This window comes from Mauremys mutica, chromosome 1 (genome assembly GCF_020497125.1).
Source record: "Mauremys mutica isolate MM-2020 ecotype Southern chromosome 1, ASM2049712v1, whole genome shotgun sequence".
NCBI classification, from domain to species: domain Eukaryota; kingdom Metazoa; phylum Chordata; order Testudines; family Geoemydidae; genus Mauremys; species Mauremys mutica.
Genome location: NC_059072.1, coordinates 90,712,956 through 90,735,016, shown reverse-complemented (window position 1 = coordinate 90,735,016; position 22,061 = coordinate 90,712,956). Strand labels below are relative to the sequence as shown.

The 22,061-nt window shown below is 45.1% G+C and overlaps 1 protein-coding gene across 2 annotated transcripts in view; it reads right to left on the bottom strand.

Annotated features, from left to right (window-relative positions):
• Positions 1-461: 461 nt before the first annotated feature.
• The window catches only part of LOC123365820 (titin homolog), a 40,617-nt gene continuing 19,017 nt past the window's right edge, over positions 462-22,061 (bottom strand). Inside the window, exons 18-27 of one of the 2 annotated variants that reach the window (XM_045008812.1) lie at positions 21,250-21,339; positions 20,783-20,848; positions 17,550-17,639; positions 17,005-17,070; positions 11,273-11,353; positions 9,650-9,742; positions 8,925-9,120; positions 2,412-2,522; positions 1,795-1,884; positions 462-778 (exon numbers count right to left, since the gene is read on the bottom strand). In XM_045008812.1, coding sequence (XP_044864747.1) covers positions 524-778; positions 1,795-1,884; positions 2,412-2,522; positions 8,925-9,120; positions 9,650-9,742; positions 11,273-11,353; positions 17,005-17,070; positions 17,550-17,639; positions 20,783-20,848; positions 21,250-21,339 — 1,138 coding nt within the window. In that variant the 3' untranslated portion in view covers positions 462-523. Of the gene's footprint in view, positions 779-1,794; positions 1,885-2,411; positions 2,523-8,924; positions 9,121-9,649; positions 9,743-11,272; positions 11,354-17,004; positions 17,071-17,549; positions 17,658-20,782; positions 20,849-21,249; positions 21,340-22,061 lie in introns of both variants that reach the window. The other variant, XM_045008883.1, reaches the window with a different exon arrangement.

The following is a 22,061-nucleotide window of genomic DNA, read 5'->3' as shown; positions in this document are numbered from 1 at the left end:
CTTTCCTCATTCTTGATTACCGGTACTAAGGACATTTTCATGCAAACAGGATACTTGCTCCTTAACACCTCATCTTTATCCCCTCCTGCTGCTTATTCTCCAGCAGAAGGCATGATCCTGTTTGTTGTGGAGCTATATTGTGACAATGTTACATGCAGTGGACTGTGACTCCCAACTGTGGAAAATAAGCAGTGGATAATTTAAAAACGGAGATTCTGTTTTCACACAAATGACACTTGGAAGGAATCAGGGATACTAAGTTTCTACAGTTTGAGACAGGCAGGAGCAAAAGTATTTCTAAGAAAAATGTTTTCCATCAGATATCTGGAGACGTATAAAACCCTATTTGTAAATCCTACACTCTCTTGTCTCCCCACCCCCTCCAAAGCTAAATTACAAGAGCTAAAACCCAGGTATTTGCTGGATTAAAAAAAAAAGACACATACCACCAGGCTGCAGGTTTACTTGTTTTTTATTGCTTTTCAACACAGGGGTTTAATTTGACTCCAAAGAGCCATTACTTTTAATCATAGATTACACCCTTTCTAATTAACTGTTCCTCACAGGTCAGCATTGGCCACAGAAAGTTTATTGAAATACAACTTTCTATCACTTTATTGTCCACATGCTCTATGGAAGCTGTTGGGATTCTTCTACTTGTGGACCACGCAGCTTTAATGGGCAGGTTCTGAAGAAGCAACAAACAGTAAATTTTGTAGCACTCTGCTGTGAACTTTACAAGTGGCTGAAACCTCTGTTGATCAGGAGCAAGAGCAGGCTGAAATAAAGCGAGGACCGTGATTATTGTAGGCACTCTGCGATGTTATGATAATTGTAAAGCAGACTCTACCACCACCCTTCGACTCACTTTGCCGCTTCTATATATGGACTAATATCAGTAAGTGAATTCCTAACCCAGAATTGATGGTAGTAGGAAAGGCATGTCTGAGGATCCTTTATTTTCTCTTCTCTCTCGTCTGGAAAGGATCTTGGGATCAGCATGCCAGAGACCTGGCATAATTCCAGTAGCCATGGGCTGCCTTTGATCCCCATATCCCCATCCCTTCAAACAGAGCTTTGCAAGTGACAGGAGAAAGAAGAGCTGCAAAGTGATGCAGCAGTTCCATTGCAGCTCATATACTTTTACCACAAGAAACAGGACAGAGTCTGGTCTTGTAGAGTTGGAATATGGTTATTAAAACTTGGGTTCCACCCATTTACTGTTTTCCCAGTTCCACATAACACAGGATAGTATACATCCACCTCTCATGAAAAAACATGAAAACCAGATATAGACAGGTTTCAGAGCAGCAGCCATGTTAGTCTGTATCCGCAAAAAGAACAGGAGAACTTGTGGCACCTTAGAGAAATTTATTTCAGCATAAGCTTTCGTGAGCTACTGTGTTGCATCCGAAGAAGTGAGCTGTAACTCACGAAAGCTCATGCTGAAATAAATTTGTTAGTCTCTAAGGTGCCACAAGTACTCCTGTTCTTTTTGCAGATATAGACAATCTATTAGCCCCTTCTGACTGACCTAAGGAATGGTATCAGCAGGGTGTGAAGGGAGGAATATCCTCAGCAAGAGGGGTTTCCACAATGTCCGCTTTGAGAGGGGCGGAAAGAGAAGTAAAAGGGAGGAGCTGGACAGGAAAATTCTTGGGGTTTGGTGAATCCCAGCCCCATGGTAGACCTGGACGATACAGCACAGAACTCAGTGGTGTGTCTTTTAATACCGCGAGTTTCACAGACATGTTTGGAAATGGAACCCCCTTTCCAGGCTTGGTATTTACTCACCCTACTCTTGGCTTGGTAAAAGTCTTCTCCATAGTTAAAATAGAGATTTTTAAGGTGATTCTTTATCTCTCTTGCCAGCCCAGGGGGCAGCTACAAACCAAACAAAGAACAAAACAGCCTGACTTAGCTGAGATAAAATGGGAATAATCCAATTCCTGGTTATTGGCCCAACAGTGATTTGGAAAGTTCCATCTCCCAGGGTCTGGGCAAATGCCCAGATTGGGACATGGGGTTGGAAGGAGGTTTCTCTCTTGTAAGTGCATTCCAGACAGTCAATGACAGGATTAGTGTCTCAGTCATGTGACCTACCACACTACATATGACTCAGCCATTCTCCTGTCACACCAATTACAAACAAAGGAATCACAGTTCTCCCCTCTGCTCTGCCTGTCCTGCACAGCTCACAATTTAGCTCATGTTATTTCCATTATAGCTGCCTGCCTATGTTAGGGCTTCCAGCATCTCTCACACTGGTGGTGCGGAACCAGGTTTAGCAACTGTGGGACATTTGAGATATTTCCCTTGTGTGAATAAGGCTGTAGAGAGGTGGCAGATCTAAGCAGGTTACCCAGCTTCCCGCTGCTACCCAAGTCCTACTGCGCTATAATGTTAAATACCTGTTGGCTGTCAAAGAGGCTTGTGGTTTTCTTCGAAACTGGAATCTCAAGGAGTTCAAAAATTTGCTCCAGTCTTTGTGACAGGTCTTCTTCACAAATGGAAAACACAGCCTGCGGTGCAAAGATAACAACAGATCATTGTAAATATTGATGAGGATCAAGAGTCATGGTGCAGTACGTACAAGACTTAAACCTCATCTGCAGCAGAGAGGTCATTCGACTGTAACATCCCTCAATCAGTAGAAATGCACCTTGAATCCATGTGCAAAAATGCTTCAGCCAGCAGGGATTGAAGCTATCGCAGTAATCTGTGGAGTTAATCAATTAAGTGAGTGCCAGTGTGGGTGCATCCAGTGTGGATGCTGCAACACTCTGAGCTGATGCCTAGTTGGAGTGAGAAATGGCAATGAGAAATTGAACGTGCTTGTCTGAATGCCAGGAGTGTGCAGCACCATTAGGTTGGTCTTTATGGCATTCCATAGGCCATGCTGGGCTGGAAAATAAGAGCTAACAACTGAGTCGTCAACATGGGTGGCGCATGAACCACCCGTTCAGGGAGGCTTCGGAGTGGGGTCTGCTACTGACGATAATACGGTAGAGCCGAAGATGGCATCAGAGGCAGAGTCCCGGGTGGTCACATAGTGATCTGTGAAAGTATGGGCAGAGACCCAGGTTGCCACCCTACACTTTTCTGAGATAAGGGCATCTTTAACAAATGCAACCGCAGTGAAAACAGATCTTGTGGTGCGCGTGTGGATCTCTGATAGAGACAGCGGGTTATGTGCATAGTAGCAGTGGTTCATGGAACTGGAGACCCATTTGGAGAGTCTTTGAGCTCGTATTGCGGAGCCCTTGGATCTTTCCTCGAATGAAAGAAAGAGTTTGGGAGACTTCCTCAAGTCCTTAGTTCTGCCCAAATACAATGCCAGGGCTCTCCTAACATCCAGCATATGTAGTGTTGCCTCCCTGTTGGCACGATGTGGTTTTGGAAAAAATACAGGGAGATGAATTAGCTGGTTCATATGAAAGGAGGAAACTACCTTGGGAGGAATTTGGGGTGTGGCCTCCATGCGCTGAGGTAATGGCCACTAGAAATGCCATCTTCATGGCTAGGTGTAACACAGAGCAAGTGGCCATAGGCTTGAAAGGTGGTCTAGTCAAGGTTCTCAAAACTAGATTGAGGTCCCAGGTTAGAGTGGGTGGTCGGACATGTGGGAAGAGGTTTCCCATGCCTTTAAGGCATGTCGTTGGTTGGGCGAATACTGAACATCCGTCCACTGGATGGTGGAAGGCTGTTAGATGTACTTTGAGTGAGCTAAGAGAGAGTCCACATCTTCTGAGGCCTAGCATATAGACTAGGATCAAAGGGAAGGAGGAAGATGTTGGGTTTGGAATCACATCAAATTTGGAATTGTTTCCATTTTTTAAAGTAACTAGGATGAGTCCCCAATTTCCTATTATGTAGTAACACCTCTTTCACCTCCTCAGAGCATTCACTCTCTAAGTGTTGGAACCAAGAAGGTGCCAACCCTGGAGCTGAAGGATCTGTAAGTTGGGGTGAAGAATCCACCTGTCCTTTTGGGAGAGCAGGTGGGGAATGGGCCAAAGAGGAATCGGAGGACATACTGCCAGCTGTGCAAGGTATGGGTACCAAACTTGTCTTGGCCAGGAGAAAGTAATCAGTATAATTTTTGTTTTTTCTCGCCATAACTTTAACAGGATGTTGGACATCAGAGGGAATAGGAGAAAGGCCTACAATAGTTCCCTGCCCTGTGGGAAGATGAGAGCATCCCCCAGGAACTGTTTCCCTAGTCCAAGGTTGGAACAGTAGCGGAGACATTTCTTGTTCTGGTAAGTAGCACAGATCTATTGTCAGCGTGCTCCATAGGATGAATATGTTGTGGAGCACTGCTGCGTTCATTTCCCATTTGTGATTGTGTGAGAAATTCTGACTGAGATTGTCAGCTGTCACATTTTGTATCCCTGGTAGGTAAGTGGCTGAAAGGAGCACATTGTGGTAGATGCACCAGTTCCAAAAGTTTCAGCATTTCCATGCATCTGGTGCCTCCTTGGTGATTTATGTAAAACATGCAAATTATACTGTCCGTCATGACTTTTGTGTGAGTAACCCTGATGAATGGGAAAGTGGCATTTCTGACGGCTCTTAATAGTAAAAGATTGATATGACGAACTGCTTCCATGGGGAACCACTTAGAATATCAGGGTTGGAAGGGACCTCAGGAGGTTGTCTAGACCAACCCCCTGCTCAAAGCAGGACCAATCCCCTGACAGATTTTTGCCCTAGATCCCTAAATGTCCCCCCCCAAGGATTCGGCTCACAGCCCTGGGTTTAGCAGGCCAATGCTCAAACCACTGAGCTATCCTTCCCCCCACTTGCCCTGGACTTTGCAGTCATTAGGTGGGCTCCCCAGCCTATTAGAGAGGTGTCTGTTCTTAGAATCACTGTTAATGTGGGTTCTGCGACTGGAATGTCTGCATGGACGTTGTGTGGTTCTTTCCACCAGTCCAGGGAGTATTTGACCCTGGAGGGCATCGATAACAGCTTGTTCAGCCCGTCCTTGTTCCAAGAGTAGATAGATCTGAGCCACATCTGCAAACATCTCATGAACAACCAAGTGTGTGGAGTCATAAAAGTGCATTCCACCATGTGCCTAAGAAGCTGAGGAAATTCCTGACTAGCATTTGGAGGCTGGCCTGGACTGTCTCTATGAGACTCCTAAGGGTGTTGGTTCTGTGCAGTGGGAGGAATGCTTTTGCTTGCACTGTGTCGAGTTTGGCCCCAGTGAACTCCAGACATTGCAGTGAGGTCAAGATCGATTTCTGGGTGTTGAGTTGTAAACCCAGCTGCACAAACATGTGCATAATCATCTGGGTGGCTTGCAGGGAATCTTGGAAGGAATGAGCCTAAAGAAGGAAGTCATCCAGGAATGGGTGAATGACAATATCTAATGTTCATAGGTGTGCCACTACAATGGAGATCATCTTGGAAAACACCCTTGGTCGACTTGGTATGATGACTTGGTATGATGTTGCTTTCCCCTGCATTAACCACATCCACAACTATAGAATTAAGCTGAGGGTGCATGAAGAGGAAGTCTGCTTCCTTAGGGGACATGTTATACTTTTTGTCAGACCTTTCTCATGTTGGTGCAATGAAGGCTGGTGTCTGCCAGATGACCTTGGCAGGGTACATAAGCACCTTGTTGATTGGGAGGGTGATTCTTGAAGAGGAGGGAGTGTGCAGTATGTCTAACCATTTATAGTATAAGTCTTTCACCTCCTCAAGAGGAATTTGTAGTGCATCCACCACCCTCTTAGTGAAGTGTTGGAAGAGCTTACAGTCATTGGCCAGTGATGGAGGATGAGGCATTACCACCTCATCTGGTGAGGAGAAGGAGATATTTGCCAGTGGGGTAGTTTCTATCTCTAGTCTAGCCTCCTGCTCCTCGTAAGTTTCTTCTTTGGGTTCCGGGGCTCAGGAGATCGAAGCTGCAGGGGAACATCTAGTGGACTCTCTATGGGAGACACGCAATGCCTGACGGGTGTGGGGCCTGTAGACTTCCCACAGATCCAAGTATGGCCACTGGGGGTGGGGAAGGGCATGGGTGGTGGTACCCACGGGTGACCATACCAGGAAGATTGACGGTTGGAGCGCGGGTGCAATCCCCAGTGTTGCAATGGTGAGTTATGGTGTGAGATCAGAGAAACATTGTCATCTTGGAAAATCTGACTCCCCACTGGAGAAGAGTGAGGCTGACAGGAGGCAAATGGCTCAGTGCTATTGGCCAGTAGCAAAGCTCCAGTACTGAATAGCAGGGATTCTGGCTCCTCCATGACCATAAGGTCACTCGAGAACTCCTGTGGTACTACTGATGGGCTTGATACCGTCAGGGATTGCCCGGTGCTGACTGATCAGTACTGATAGCCTGCTATGGGAGGCATGCTCCGACGAAGGCTGCTTTGAAGCACTCTGTGCCGAGGGTCTTTTTGTCAGTGCCAATTTTTTTAGAGGTGGTTTAGTGTCTGTCCTTATCTCTGGTAGGCAGTGCTGTTGCTTCGGTGCCTTTCCCTTTGGGTCTTTAGGTGGTAAGGCAGAGTTCATACTGTGGGGTCCCTAAAATTTCTGGGTGCCGTGCTTTGGAGCTGTTAGTGCTAAGGTGACCAAACGCATGGGGGATCACCTCTGGAAGGTCAAGGGGTTGGCTAGAGGCTTGGAGACCATTTTCTGAAGGCTTTGCGGGGGGAGTCAGTTGAATTTCTCTGTGTTTCCACCTCCCTGGAGGTTGAAGGCTCCAGGGATGATCTTCATCCTGGAGAGGATTCAGGACCTGGGTCAGATGCCAGCCTAAGAGCACCCTCCGTGAGGAAAAGTTCTACCTTCAACTCCTGGTTCTTTTGGGATCTGGCTTTTAATTGCTGGTAGAAGGTGCACTTCTGGGGAATATGTGCCTCTCCAAGGCACTGGACACAATAAGAGTGTCTGTCCGTCACTGGGATTGTCTCATTGCAGGACAGGCACCTCTTGAAGCCAGGGGAACTTGGCATGCCCCTACAGGGGTGATCCCACAGCAAAAGGCAGGAACAGAACAGTTGAAAGACAAAAAGGTTGTTTTTTTTTAACTGAAAAAACAGAAGCTCTAAAGCAGTGGTTCTCAAACTTTTGCACTGATGACCCCTTTCACATAGCAAGCCTCTGAGTGCGACTCCCCCTTATAAATTAAAAACACATTTTTTATATTAAACACGATTATAAATACTGGCTGCAAAGCAGGGTTTGGGGGTAAAGGCTGACAGCTCATGACCTCCCACGTAATAACCTCATGACCCCCTGAGGGATCATGACTCCCAGTTTGAGAACCCCTGCTCCAAAGGCACTGCAAAAGAAAAGGAAACTCAACAAATCACTATGAACTCTAACTATTTGCTACCAATATAAAGAAAGTTAAGTAGTCAATGGACTGCTACACGTTCTGTTTGAGGCCAAAGGTGATCGAGAAGGAACTGATGGTGGTTCGCCTATGCAGTGCTAGTTAGACTCAAGGCAGACCATGTGGGAGGGTGAGTGTATATATGTAAAGGCCAAATGGACACTGCTACCTAAAGTCTCTGATTAGAGGTGCAGGGGTGCAAATACACCTAAAGTGGAGCAACCATAGGGACGCATCTCGAAGAAGAATTCTCAGATTCTCTGCTGCCAGCGGAAAAGTACACACCACCTTACTCGATTCAATTCAGGATCACCACTCCATTTAACACACAGAGCTTAGATATATTGATAGTGAAAGAATAATACATTTTTTGTTAAAGGGCAAAGATTCAAACGGTAGTAAGTAAGAATATTGGAAACAGTTACGTAGAAAACAAAACCATAACATGCTTGCTAGAGCCTAAACTAAAGTCACAAAATATTCCCGTCTCTTACAGCAGTGGTTATCAACCTTTCCAGACTACTGTACCCCTTTCAGGAGTTGATTTGTCTAACATACCCCAGTTTCACTGCACTTAAAAACAACTTGCTTACAAAATCAGACATAAAAATACAAAAATGTCACAGCCACACTGGCACTGAAAAATTGCTTCCTTTCTCATTTTTACTGTATATAGTTATAAAATAAATCAAGCGGAATGTAAATATTGTGCTTACATTTCAGCATATAGTATACAGAGCAGTAAGAACAAGTCATTGTCTGTATGAAATTTTAGTTTGTACTGACTTTGCCAGTGCTTTTTATGTAACCTGCCATCAAGTTAGGCAAATATCTAGGTGAGTTAATGTACGCCCGGAAGATCTGTGTGTACCCCCAGGAGTACACGTGCCCATGGTTTAGAACCACTTTCTTACAGGATAGCTTACTTCAAGTCCTTTCCTCAGCATTTTCAACCAGGATGGCTCAGATCCCCCTTTCATAAGATCAAGCTTGCTGGGAACTTGTCTTCACTGATTGAAGGATGCCAGAACATCTCTCTCCACCCCCTAGATATACCAGGCCAGACCTTTGATCTTCATCTGAAAACAGGGCTCCCTTGGCTGTTTATCCCTTTCAGTTAATTTCCTTCTGAAGTTTCTGCAAACTCTTAATGAACATTTGACTCAGTATGGGAATAGAATTTTATTGTAAGACACATAACGGCCCACCAGAGAGATAAGTATCTTCCTCCTCTTGTCAGGAGAGTTTATCTCATGGTGCACTGCATTGGAGTGACCTGCCTTCAACTATCAGTCCTACAGAACCTAATTTTCAGTGGATACACTTAACTCCTCACGTATTCTCCATACATTCCTTTTACATTGATTATGATGTCACGTGTGACACAGGCTTTCATTACAGACCATACATGACGTTCTTTTGATGAACCCAGGGGATCCCTGTACCCCTATATCCTCGGCCAGTTGTCATCAAGAGGTGCTTAGGTCACATCTAGTTTCCTACAGTGCTAATATTTTTTCCAGACTTTATACATTTGAATTCTAGGATATGAATAGGAACAAACCTTAATTATGGTGCTACCTTTTTCATACGTCATTGGAAAGGTGAAGACACTTGCAGCACATTTGGCTTTCTCCCATTCATGTATCCTGAGCCTGTCGTACATCTCCAACACAACTGATAATCGACAGGGGTCATTCAAGTTCTCAGAGAACTTATGGCTTCCCACTGCACTGGCCGAGACAAGCTCCAATCTAGGGCTAGAAGGGGATGAAAAAAGTTCATTTTAAAATGAAAGTGCTAAATACAAAGGACACACACCAAGGCTAATGGGCTTTTAATTCTTAAAGTGATAACTAATAATAAGCCTGAAATATTTTAATAATTGCCATGTAATTCACAAGCACACAACCTCCACTCTGCAGTTCCCAATCCCAAACTCATATCCCCCTGACCAGTAAGCATCTGGGTGTGCCAGATTCTGTCTGGAAAAGTATCACCCTCACAGCGATATTCCACAAGTGGCAGCTAGCATGGTCTAAACAGCACTTGGGTTTTGTCTTGAGAGCTTGCCTCTTTCATCTGCACTTGGATACTGGGACAGACACAGAGCTGCCATAGTCCCCCATCTCACTGCAGCCAGTAGTACACACACCTCATGGAGACTGAGAATCTGGGGAGGGGACACTTCGGCTGCCAAGGTGGCATAGAGGGGTTACAGTGTTGGGAGAAGGATCAGACTCTTTGTAGAAAGATAAGCTCTGGAGGAAATATTTACAAATCTCCTACTTTTGCTCCAAGACTCTTTTCTGTTCCTTCAGCTTTTCACATTCTTCTTCCTTCTGATGAAACTCTTCTGCGCTGACCATTTTGGGAAGCTCCCTGAAATTGATTCACGACCATAATAAATATCACCAACCAACCAATGATGCACAAGGCAAGACTAGGATTAGCCATCCAGTCCAGAATCAAGTTATGAGACAGTCCCAACTTCTCACCCATCTATTCTGCAAGCCCAGCTCACAGGACAGTTATTGTCCCAGATGTATTTATGGCCTTGCAATGTTGTGATGCTGCTGCCACCTCTTGTGATGTTGTTGAATTGTGATAAGAGAATGCAATGTTGTCGTACAATGATGTAATGTCAAAGTCCCGGCCCGTGGGCCATCTGAGGCCTGAGAACCTCCCAACTGCAGCCTGCAGCTCCCATTGGCTGGAGGAGAGGGACAGAGATACCATTCACTAGTCGCCGGGCAGAGTCAGCCATAGAGGCAGCATCATTAGTTGCCAGGCAGAGTCAGCCCTGGAGGCAGCATCACTTTTTTCCACAATGAATATAAACAAGTCAAAATACCGAACACAACTATCTGATGCACACCTTGCTGCAATCCTGAAGTTTCAACTGCTCAGTCACTGAGGCCAAACATCAACAAACTGACAGAACTGAAGATTTGCCAGGTGTCTGGCAAACACTAATAACTCTCCGGCAGGTGAAGAATTGTATAAAGTTGTATGACAGTTTTATTATTTCTAAGAAATTTGAAATAAAAAAATACAACACAAACGTTTTCTTTTCTGAACACCATCTTCAGTGACATTATTGGCCTGCTGGGAGGATTTGAGGACTGGCACTGGCCCTAAGGTAAATTGAGTTTGAGACCCCTGATTTAGATACTGCAGGGATTCGCTAGATTCCCAGATATGTAAGTGAAAGGTGATGTGTATTACAAACTATGCTCTGATCCAGCACCCACTGATGTCAACTTCAAAACTCCTGTTGACTTTGTTAGAAGCAGGTTCAGGTCCTGTGTGCCAAAACCTTGGATAAGAAACATCTTTTGATGGACAAGCAACTCTGCTTGTTCCTCTCTCCTGACAATCCCCTTTCCCTGAGCACTAAAGCGTGGGCTGCTGTCTTCATGCACCTTCATGGATTTTGTTCAAAAGGTTGTGTTTGTAGACTCCAAAAAAGACGTACTAGACCAGCGGTTCTCAAACTGTGGGTCAGGACCCCAAAGTGGGTCACGACCCCATTTTAATGGGGTCTTCAGGGCTGGCTTAGACTTGCTGGGGCCCGGGGCCAAAACCCAAGCCCGAGGGCTTTAGCCTTGAGCAGTAGGGCTCAGGTTACAGGCCCCCTGCCTGGGACTGAAGCAATTGGGCCTCGGCTTTTGCCCCCCGGCCTGGGGTGGAGGAGCTTTGGCTTTGCCTCCCCCACCCAGGGTGGCAGGGCTTGGGTGGGCTCGGGCTTCAGTCCCCCCTCCTGGGGTCCAGTAGTAATTTTTGTTGTCAGAAGGGGGTAGCGGTGCAATGAAGTTTGAGAACCGCTGTACTAGACAGATGGGAGGAGGGTGACTGGCCCCAAGTGAAGAGGCAATTCACAGAATAGCAATAAAAATACACAATACTCACTTCTGAGCGAAGCACTGACTCTTGCTGGTGGCCTTCTGTGATCTGGAACAACAGGAATCAATCCTGCTGCCTGCTTCCTGACTAGAGAGGAGACAAACCAAGGTGAATAAAAGAAACAGATGGAAACAAACCAAAACCCAGAAACCTGAACTTTGGAGAAGTTCAGATGCAGCTCTGATCTGGCCTTTGCAGCTAGCCTACTGTACTTGATTGAACAAAATCTCTGGATCCAACTTCAGGGGCACCTTTTCAGATTTTGGTGGTGGTGGGGCGGGTCAACTTTAACAGTGATTTCAGGGGCTACTTTGGCACCTGAAAACTCTAGGTTTTTTGCAGATAACTTAGAAATTAGCTGGCAGAAGCACTGTATCTAATTCCTATATAAAGAAAGAAAAATAAAGAAATAATAGACCCACTCAGCTGTCTGACATCTTGTGTCAAGACACTTAAAGGGTACTGGTTAGGTTTAAAATTTTAATGTATATTCTTACTTTGTTACTAACTTTTGAAGACAACAACTGAAACAGTTGTAGAAAAATCTAGATGACTTTATATCACTTTTTTGCAGTTCACCAAGCTTGGAATAGGTCATTTAACCTTTGGAAACATTCTACTAGGGCAAGGTTCTCTGAGTTTATACTGCACCTGTCTGGGGCTCTGGGGTATTACCCCACTACAAATAAAAATAATAGACACGAAACTGACCTTAAACAGGAGTGAAACTGACACTGTCAAGTCACTTTCACAGTATTGCCAAACCCAAATATTCAAAAATCATGAATCAGGCTCATGGGGTGACCAGATGAGAAGAAGAAAATATCGGGACACATCGGGGGAGTCGCTGGCGGAGCAAAAAAAAAAAAAGCGGAGTTCCGTGAAATACCAGGACAAATTGGGACAAACACCTAAATATCAGGATATGAGATTGGCTTTAAAATAATGAGATTATGTAAAAGTAATAGATTTGGTGTTCTTTTTATTTGCCTTCTGCTTTTTGAGCCTTTAGGGTAGAATGGGGTCACATTTTGAAGCTTTCTCCACAGCAACTAGGGCTAGAAACTTAATTTTTCTTTTAGAATGAAGGCTGAAATAATCATATATCCACTTGACTCCAAGAGCTGGGGCTTTAAGGAAAGTAATAATTATCATGTAAAAGCAGCAAAGAGTCCTGTGGCGCCTTATAGACTAGCAGACGTATTGGAGCATGAGCTTTCATGTATGAATACCCACTTCATCGGATGCATGTCTAATTATCATGAGACTCACAACCAGGGGTGGCTCTAGCAATTTCACCACCCCAAGCACGGCGGCACGCCGCGGGGGGGCGCTCTGGCGGTCGCCGGTCCCGCAGCTCCGGTGGACCTCCTGCAGACGTGCCTGCGGAGGGTCCGCTGGTCCCGCGGCTCCGGTGGAGCATCCGCAGGCGTGCCTGTGGGAGGTCCACCGGAGCCGCGGGACCAGCGGACCCTCTGCAGGCACACCTGTGGGAGGCCCACCGGAGCCGCCTGACGCCCTCCCGGCGACCACCAGAGCGCCCCCGCGGCATGTCGCCCCAAGCACACGCTTGGCGTGCTGGGGCCTGGAGCCGGCCCTGCTCACAACAAAATCATGAGAGTTGGCAACACTGCTTTCACTTCTGTTTAAAGGCTAGTAACTTTCCAGAAGGCTCTTAAACACAACACTACAGTGATTGAGTTTCATTTCTCATAGGAGAACATTTAAAACCAAACACCAAGAAAATTCCACATTTTAAAGTTGAGAAAAAAATGGAGACTTCTGAGGTATATGAGGGCCACTGCAGGCAGGAAAGGAAAATAAACAGGCACAGGAGCTCTGGGAAGCTCTTCCTGTTGAAAGAAAGTTGGAGGGTCAAATCTGTTAGTCCTTTATCAAGTAAAACGTCTATTGCCACCAGCGCCTCCACTCATAGATATTACCATGTGCTCCATAACTGCACACTTCCTACTTACATATCTGAGCCATCTTGACCAGGGCTACACATTTTAGACACATTGGCTCAGGGACTAAATTTTCTGGCATATTCTGAACAGTGCTGAGCACACAGATAGTGCCCAGTGAATAATACAAATCATGACAATAATCATCGACTTTATGGACTCTGTGGATGCAATTTCTGTTCTTTGTTCTGGAATTAGCCTGGATACGTGAAACCCTAAGAATCTGAGGCAAAAACACACCTGATATTCATATAACACTTTCTCCTTCCTTCCTTTTCTTGAACTCGGAACAAAAAGTGACAAAACAAAATGGGTTTCTGTTAAAATGTAAAATTGCACAGCAACCATTGCTCTATAACCCAGCATGGGGCAGAACCTGCCATCCCATGGGAGTTAAGTGATCTCCTCTTATCTCTCTCTCTTTCTTCATCTTTTCTGACCCCTGTGCTGCTTTTCATGCGGTCAACCATGACATCATTCCCAAGCACCTGGGACCATTTCCTAGAGTCTCAGAGATCTGGCTGCTTTGGTGTTGTACCCATCTATCAGAGTCTTCATTTTTGTAGCATTCAACAGAGAAAGAGGCTGGTTTGCTAGATAGGGAGTTAGCCCTGAAAGACCTAGGTTCTACTCCCCCCATGGACTTCCTGTATGATCTCAGGCCAGTTCCTAAGGGACAGAGTTTTTAAGGCACCCAAAGATGCAGCTAGATATCTAACCTTTTAGGCGCTTTTGAAATTCCCACTAGGTTCCTTAAATACCTTTGAAAATCTGGCCTTTAGTCTCTCCATGCCTAAGGCCTTGTCTACACTACAAAGTTTTGTCAGCAAAAGCTGCCTTTTACTGACAAAACAGGGGAGGGATACACACTACAAAGCTACTTTTGGCAGCAAAACTCTGGTGTTTTGCCGACAAAATAAAATCACCTCAATGAGAGGCATAAAGCTTTTTGTGGCAAAGTTAAAGTGACAAAGGTCAGTGTAGACACTGCTGTTTGTTTTGTCGACATAACTGGCTTCCACCAGTATCCCACAATGCCTGCCCTTACCGCTCTGCTCACTGTTTTGATCTCTGCTGCCCTGCAGGCTTGCGCTCCTCCCCTTTCAAAGCTCTGGGGAGTATCTGAGTGCTGAGCGTGCTGCTCTGTTTGGGGAACAAAGAGCAAATCATTAATGGGGAATGCTCTCGTTCTGCCCTCCAGTAGGAACACAGCTGCAGGCAGACTGCTGCTGCAGGGAAGGTGGGATAGGGAAGGGAGACTGCTGTGCTGCTTTGACATTCCTCAGCACAGAGAGCTGCTCAAGATGCTGCTCCCCGGCTGAGGACCCAGTGGGAGAGCTTGGAGGGAATCACAGAACCATAGGCAGGCAGGCAGAGTGGGCTGCTTCTGCCAGAAGGGTGGGGTGGGGGAGAGACTGCTGTGCTGAGCCAGGGGCTGGCATGGGGGGTGTCCCCCTCTACCTGCCTCAGGATAGGTTGATCAGCCTGCTGTCTCCCCCACCCCAGACACACCACTCGCAGCTCCCTCTCCCCACATCTGACAATCTACTAGGATGCCCCTGGAATAATGGGATTGAGAAACCTGCATCACGTGACACTGTACCTGCTCCATGAGGCATTGCAAACCCTTCCCAAAGCTCCTGCAGCCAGTTGCATAGTGGGAAAGCTTCCCAAAGTGCACTGGTCTCTGTGTCGATGCAAGAGTTGCTAGTGTGGATGCACTCTGCTGACATAAGGAGCTGGTGTGGACATGCAAAGGCGATTTTAATTACAGCGGCATAACTTTTGCTAACCAAACTAGTGTAAACAAGACCTCAGTGCCCCATCTGTACAATGGGGATAACAGCACTGCTCTACCTCATGAGAGGCTGCGAGGAGAACTAGGTTAGACACTGAGAGATGTTCAGATACTATGGTGATGGGGCCACAAAAGTACCACAGGTAGAGTGAAAACTTCTCTATACCACTGCTATCCCTTCCCTGGGGTTTGACCCCTTCTTTTAACCTCACCCCTGAAATCTCCCTCTTTTCTGAATGTAAACTTGGCTCTCAGGGCTTCACTGTATTTCTTCTGAGTCCCCTGGATTCTCTCTTCAACACCTCCTGCCCCCAGAAGAGGGATTCCTGTTTTACAGGCTCATTAATGACTTCCAGATCCTTGATTTAATCACCATCCCTTTCTTATCTTAATTCCCTGCCTCTGTAAACAAAATACTGACTCCCTGCCTAAGAGGCACAAGCTGGGAGCAGCCCCTCTCTCCTGTAGGACTCACATTCCGCACACATGCTGTGCTGCAGTTAAGAGCTCCTCCAGGGAACAAGAAACATACTGTATGAAACTCGGGGGGAGGAGCCCCCCAGATCCCTTTAAATGGTGCCCAGTGGCAGATTAGCCACTGGGGAAAAGGGGGCCCCCGCCCAGGGGCTCCGGCCAATTGGAGGGCCCTGGAAAAAGGGGCACACCCATGCCCTGACCTGCTCCGCCTGCCCAGGGCTCCTGTGGGGGAGCAGGGGAAGCCTGAATTTCCCTGGCAGCAGGAAAGGCAGGGGACTGCAGGATGAAGAGGTGGGGAGTTCCCACTTGCTCTGGCCCAGGGCCCCACAAAAATTTACTGCCACTGATGATGCCTCTGTCCAAATTGGTCTGAATTTGGGGGGAAATTTGTATCTAGCTCCAATCTCAGTATCATGGATCACTTTCTGTTAAAAAGCTGAACCTTTGTCCTACATCAACCAACTTGTAAGATGATAAAATTCAAAGAAAAACCTTTCAGGTTTGAAAAAGATTGATTAGCTATTCCCCTTATCCCTCGTGTGGATGCACTCTGTAAACTTGGTGAAGAGAAAACCAAACTTGGAAATTTTCAAGACTTCTTTTGTACAGTAGTCTTGTCCTGGCTGCCTCTGTATTTCCTTTTTCTAGCTGGGATTGGAAGCTCCAAAATGCCATGGAGAGAGGCGGCTGTCATTGTAATGCCATCCTGACCAGGCACAGAAGTTGCAGGAAATCTCAAACCAAAACCTGTTCTCATAGTTATCTGGGGTTCAGATAAGGTTCCAAAAACATCTTAAATTTTCTGTGTTTCTTGGAATCAACCTGTTTGAAATTTGCTCATCACTATTTTTGATCTCTTCAGAGGATTCATTTTGGCATTTTATGCTTGTGAACTGCGTCACTAGGGTACAGCCTCTCTTCTCTCCCCCACAGTTCACCCCTTTACACCCTCACCAGAATCCCAGCTGACACCCTTCCCTTTAGGAGCTTGTCCAAGCCACCCAGGAGTGCCACCAGCTTTTTTGCCGCCCTAGGCGGCGGAAGGTCCCGCCCCCAAAATACCACCAACGACCAGGGTGGCCGAAGATCCGGCTGCCGCAGTTGCCACCCCCCAAATGTTAGCGCCTTAGGCGACCGCCTAGGTCACCCAATGGGTTGCGCCGGCCCTAAAGCCATCCCTTAATTAACTGTGAGGAGGTCACCGCATACAGGATTCTCTCTTCCCTCTAGCCCCAAGAGCAGTGTGGAAAGAACCATACAACAACTGTGAGTGCAGGCATTCTGTTCGCACAACCCAAGAGATGCCAAGCAGGAGAAATGGAGCTAGTCCAGTCACTAGGCATGTGGATATTTTACGATCAACACCTACAAGCACTCTGTAAACTTGGTGAAGAGAAAACCACAGTTGGAAATTTTCAAGACTTCTTTTGTACAGTAGATATTTAAGAAGGAATCACAATATTTTTCACTGTCATGGAGGCCTGAACCTCCTCACTTACCTGAGGCTTTCTTCCAAAAACTGTAGATGTGTCACCATACCTTCATATAGAGCATTCATTTCACTTCTGTCAGGCAGAGAATAATGAAAAGGAATTAGATTTAATAAAATATCCATAAAGTAATAACATCTGCACAAGCTAAAGCCCCTCCCACAATTATTAGTCAGTCCTTCAGCAAAAACCCAAAACTGCCAAGACTTATATGGTTAAAAACATATCTGCTTCGGCTGGTGGCTTAGAGATCAGTGCTCTGCCCTGCTCTGAGGGAGATGTGTAATGACCTTAGCCACCCTCTCTCTGTCTCTTTTTCTAGGAGTCAGAACCAAGCAATGGTGCCTAGGCACAGCACTGAGCCCCTGGAGACAAGGAGGGCCACACATTGTCTCTCTAGGCAAAGAAGGGGCTGGAGTCTCAATAAAGGGCAAGGAGGACAAATGACAAGAACGGTGCAAACCTCAGAGATCCATTAGGAACATGAACAATTGTTTGGCGGCCCCAAGGGCAGGGGTAGAAAATGGAATCAGATTTCATCTCACTAAACTTACCTAAGATTGTCTTCCACAGATTTCACCAATTGTTCCATGTTGGTTCCATCCAAATATGTGAGCTTGCCCTGTGAAGCCTCACTTTCACCTCTGTAGGGCACAGATGTACTGGGGATGAGAGTTAACTAATTAGAACCTTCCCAAAATAAAAGCAACACACCAACACCACCTTCTACCAAGTAAACCCGTACCCTCACAGAACAAAAAGAGGAAGTTAATAAACTATATATATAAAAATAAAAATAATAAAAAACCCTACCCCAAGCAAAGTTACCCCAGAAAGAAAAGTGCCAGAGTCTCAATGAAAGCCACTCGAGACTTCGCTATTGCTACTCATCTTTCCGTGGAAAGTTCTAAGGTACTACCGTGATGGGTGGCAGGATAAAACCTTAACATAGGTTAATGATTGCATTAATCATTGGGGCAGGATGAACTGGGTAAGATAAAAGAAGACCTCACCAAACAAAACTCAAACTGAATCTAAAACCATTTCAGTTACGGAAAAAAAATCTGTCTAGCTATTTTGCTTAGAGCAGATTTCTTTTTTATTAAGGACACTTTTTTTTTATTTTGAAGAATCCCATTTAGAGAAGGAGAAAGGAGGAACTAGACTGTAACATTATAAAGATACTTTTCAGTTTTATGGATGCTTCTCTGTTTTCTGGTTCTTCCTAGGACCAGTAATGCCAATATTGTTCTGGAGAGATTTCCAGCTCAGTTTTATAGGTTCAAGATACTCCTGCAATTCAGCTAATGATAGAGCAAGGATCTGACACCCCTCTCTCCCATATAAATGCATCTTGATGAATTTTATTAAAAATACTGTCTTTGCAGAGTCCCAACAAGTTCAAAGATGACAGATGCACTAGGCAGATGGGAGGAGGGTGACTGGCCGCAGGCGAAGAGGCAATTTACAGAACAGCAACGAAAATACACATGTGCAAGGGAGTATTACTCATTTAGAAAATTCTTTGGAATGGAAATAAAAGTTATCATATTGCCTGACATCATGACATCATTTCAGGATGCCAATCACATGGCATAATAAGGCTGTGGTGTTATATCACATTGTCAGATTTGCCCTTCCAGACAAATTGAAGTTGGTGGCACGTTGTGGACCTGACCCTCCAGCGTCAAACACTCCCTGGACTGGTGGAAAGAACCATACAACAGCTGTGCAGGCTTTCCATTCGCACAACCCCCACTGATGGAGAGCGATGCCAAGCAGGAGAAATGGAGCTAGTCCAGTCACTAGGCATGTGGATATTTTAGTATCAACACCCACAAGCACTCGGTAAACTTGGTGAGGAGAAAACCACACTGAGAAATTTTCAAGACTTCTTTTGTACAGTAGATATTTAAGAAGGAATCACAATATTTTTCACTGTCATGGAGGCCTGAACTTCCTCACTTACCTGAGGCTTTCTTCCAAAAACTGAAGATGTGTCACCATACCTTCATATAGAGCATTCATTTCACTTCTGTCAGGCAGAGAATAATGAAAAGGAATTAGATTTAATAAAATATCCATAAAGTAATAACATCTGCACAAGCTAAAGCCCCTCCCACAATTATTAGTCAGTCCTTCAGCAAAAACCCGAAACTGCCAAGACTTATATGGTTAAAAACATATCTGCTTCGGCTGGTGGCTTAGAGATCAGTGCTCTGCCCTGCCCTGTGGGAGATGTGTAATGATCTTAGCCACCCGCTCTCTGTCTCTTTTTCTAGGAGTCAGCACCAAGCAATGGTGCCTAGGCACAGCACTGAGCCCCTGGAGACAAGGAGGGCAACACATTGTCTCTCTAGGCAAAGAAGGGGCTGGCGTCTCAATAAAGGGCAAGGAGGACAAATGACAAGAACGGTGCAAACCTCAGAGATCCATTAGGAACATGAATAATTGTTTGGCGGTCCCAAGGGTAGGGGTAGAAAATGGAATCAGATTTCATCTCACTAAACTTACCTAAGATTGTCTTCCACAGATTTTACCAATTGCTCCATCTTGGTTCCATCCAAATATGTGAGCTTGCCATGTGAAGCCTCACTTTCACCTCTGTAGGGCACAGATGTACTGGGGATGAGAGTTAACTAATTAGAACCTTCCCAACATACAAGCAACACACCAACACCACCTTCTACCAAGTAAACCCGTACCCTCACAGAAAAAAAAGAGGAAGTTAATAAACTATATATATAAAAATAAAAATAATAAAAAACCCTACCCCAAGCAAAGTTACCCCAGAAAGAAAAGTGCCAGAGTCTCAATGAAAGCCACTCGAGACTTCGCTATTGCTACTCATCTTTCCGTGGAAAGTTCTAAGGTACTACCGTGATGGGTGGCAGGATAAAACCTTAACATAGGTTAATGATTGCATTAATCATTGGGGCAGGATGAACTGGGTAAGATAAAAGAAGACCTCACCAAACAAAACTCAAACTGAATCTAAAACCATTTCAGTTACGGAAAAAAAATTTGTCTAGCTATTTTGCTTAGAGCAGATTTCTTTTTTATTAAGGACACTTTTTTTTTTTTTTGAAGAATCCCATTTAAAGAAGGAGAAAGGAGGAACGAGACTGTAACATTATAAAGATACTTTTCAGTTTCATGGATGCTTCTCTGTTTTCTGGTTCTTCCTAGGACCAGTAATGCCAATATTGTTCTGGAGAGATTTCCAGCTCAGTTTTATAGGTTCAGGATACTCCTGCAATTCAGTTAATGATAGAGCAAGGATCTGACACCCCTCTCTCCCATATAAATGCATCTTGATGAATTTTATTAAAAATACTGTCTTTGCAGAGTCCCAACAAGTTCAAAGATGACAGATGCACTAGGCAGATGGGAGGAGGGTGACTGGCCCCAGGCGAAGAGGCAATTTACAGAACAGCAACGAAAATACACATGTGCAAGGGAGAATTACTCATTTAGAAAATTCTTTGGAATAGAAATAAAAGTTATTATATTGCCTGACACCATGACATCATTTCAAGATGCCAATCACATGGCATAATAAGGCTGTGGTGTTATATCACATTGTCAGATGTGCCCTTCAAGACAAATTGATGTTGGTGGCTGCTTCTGGACCTGACCCTCTGGCGTAAAACGCTCCCTGGACAGGTGGAAAGAACCATACAGCAACTGTGCAGGCATTCCGTTTCCCCAGCCCCACTGATGGAGAGCAATGCCAAGCAGGTGAAATATATTTCACTGTCATGGAGGCCTGAACCTCCCCACTTACCTGAGTCTTTGTTTCAAAAACTGTAGGTGTTTCAGCATATCTTCTAATCGATCATTCATTTCACTTCTGTCGGGCAGAGAATAATGAAAAGGGATTAGACTTCATAAAATATCCATAAAGTAATATCATCTGCAAAAGCTAAAGCCCCTCACAAAATTATTAGTCAGCCCTTCAACAAAAAAACGAAACAACCAAGACTTATCTGGTTAAAAACATATCTGCTTAGCCTGTTGGCTTAGAGATCACTGCTCTGCTCTGCCCTGTGGGAGACCTGAGCCTCTGGAGACAAGGAGGGCCACATATTGTCTCTCTAGGCGAAGAAGGAGCTGGCGTCTCAATAAAGGGCAAGGAGGACAAATGACAAGAACTGTGAAAACCTCATATATCCATTAGGAACATGAAGAGTTGTTTGACGGCCCCAAGGGTAGTGGTACAAAACAGAATAAAATTTCATATCACCAACTTACCTAAGTTTGTCTTCCACAGATTTCACAAATTGTTCTATCTTGGTTCCACCCAAATTTGTGAGCTTGCCTTGTGGAGCCTCACTTTCACCTCTGTAGGGCAGAGACATATCGGGGATGACAATTAACTCATTAGAAGCCTTCCCAGCATAAGAGCACTTTTTATTTTATTTTGTAGTATCCCATTTAGAGAAGGAGAAAGGAGGAAATAGTTTATATCATTATAAAGATATTTTTCAGTTTCATGGAGGCTTCTCCATTTCCTAAATCTTCCTAGGACCAGAAATGCCAGTATTGTTCTGGAGAGATTTCCAGGTCACGTTTATAGGTTCAAGATGTTCCTACAATTCAGTTAATGACTGAGGAAGAATCTGACACCTCACTCCTCCATATAAATGCACCTTGATGAATTTTGTTAGAAATATTGTGTTTTAGAGTTCCAACAAATTCACAGGTGACAGGTGCAGTTGACAGATGGGAGGAGGGTGACTGGCCCCAGGTAAAGAGTCAATTTACAGAATAGCAACGAAAATACACAATACACACTTCTGATCACTAGTCTTCATCTTTTCAGAGGATTTATTTTGGCATTTTATGCTTGTGAACTGCGTCACTAGGGTACAGCCTCTCTTCTCTCCGCCACAGTTCACCCCTTTCCACCCTCACCAGAATCCCAGCTGACACCCTTCAGTTTAGGAGCTTGTCCAAACTACCCCTTAATTAGCTGTTAGGGGGTCACTGTATACAAGATTCTCTCTTCCCCCTAGTCCCAATAGCACTGTATGGTACCACAGCAGGTGCACTCACAGCGACTG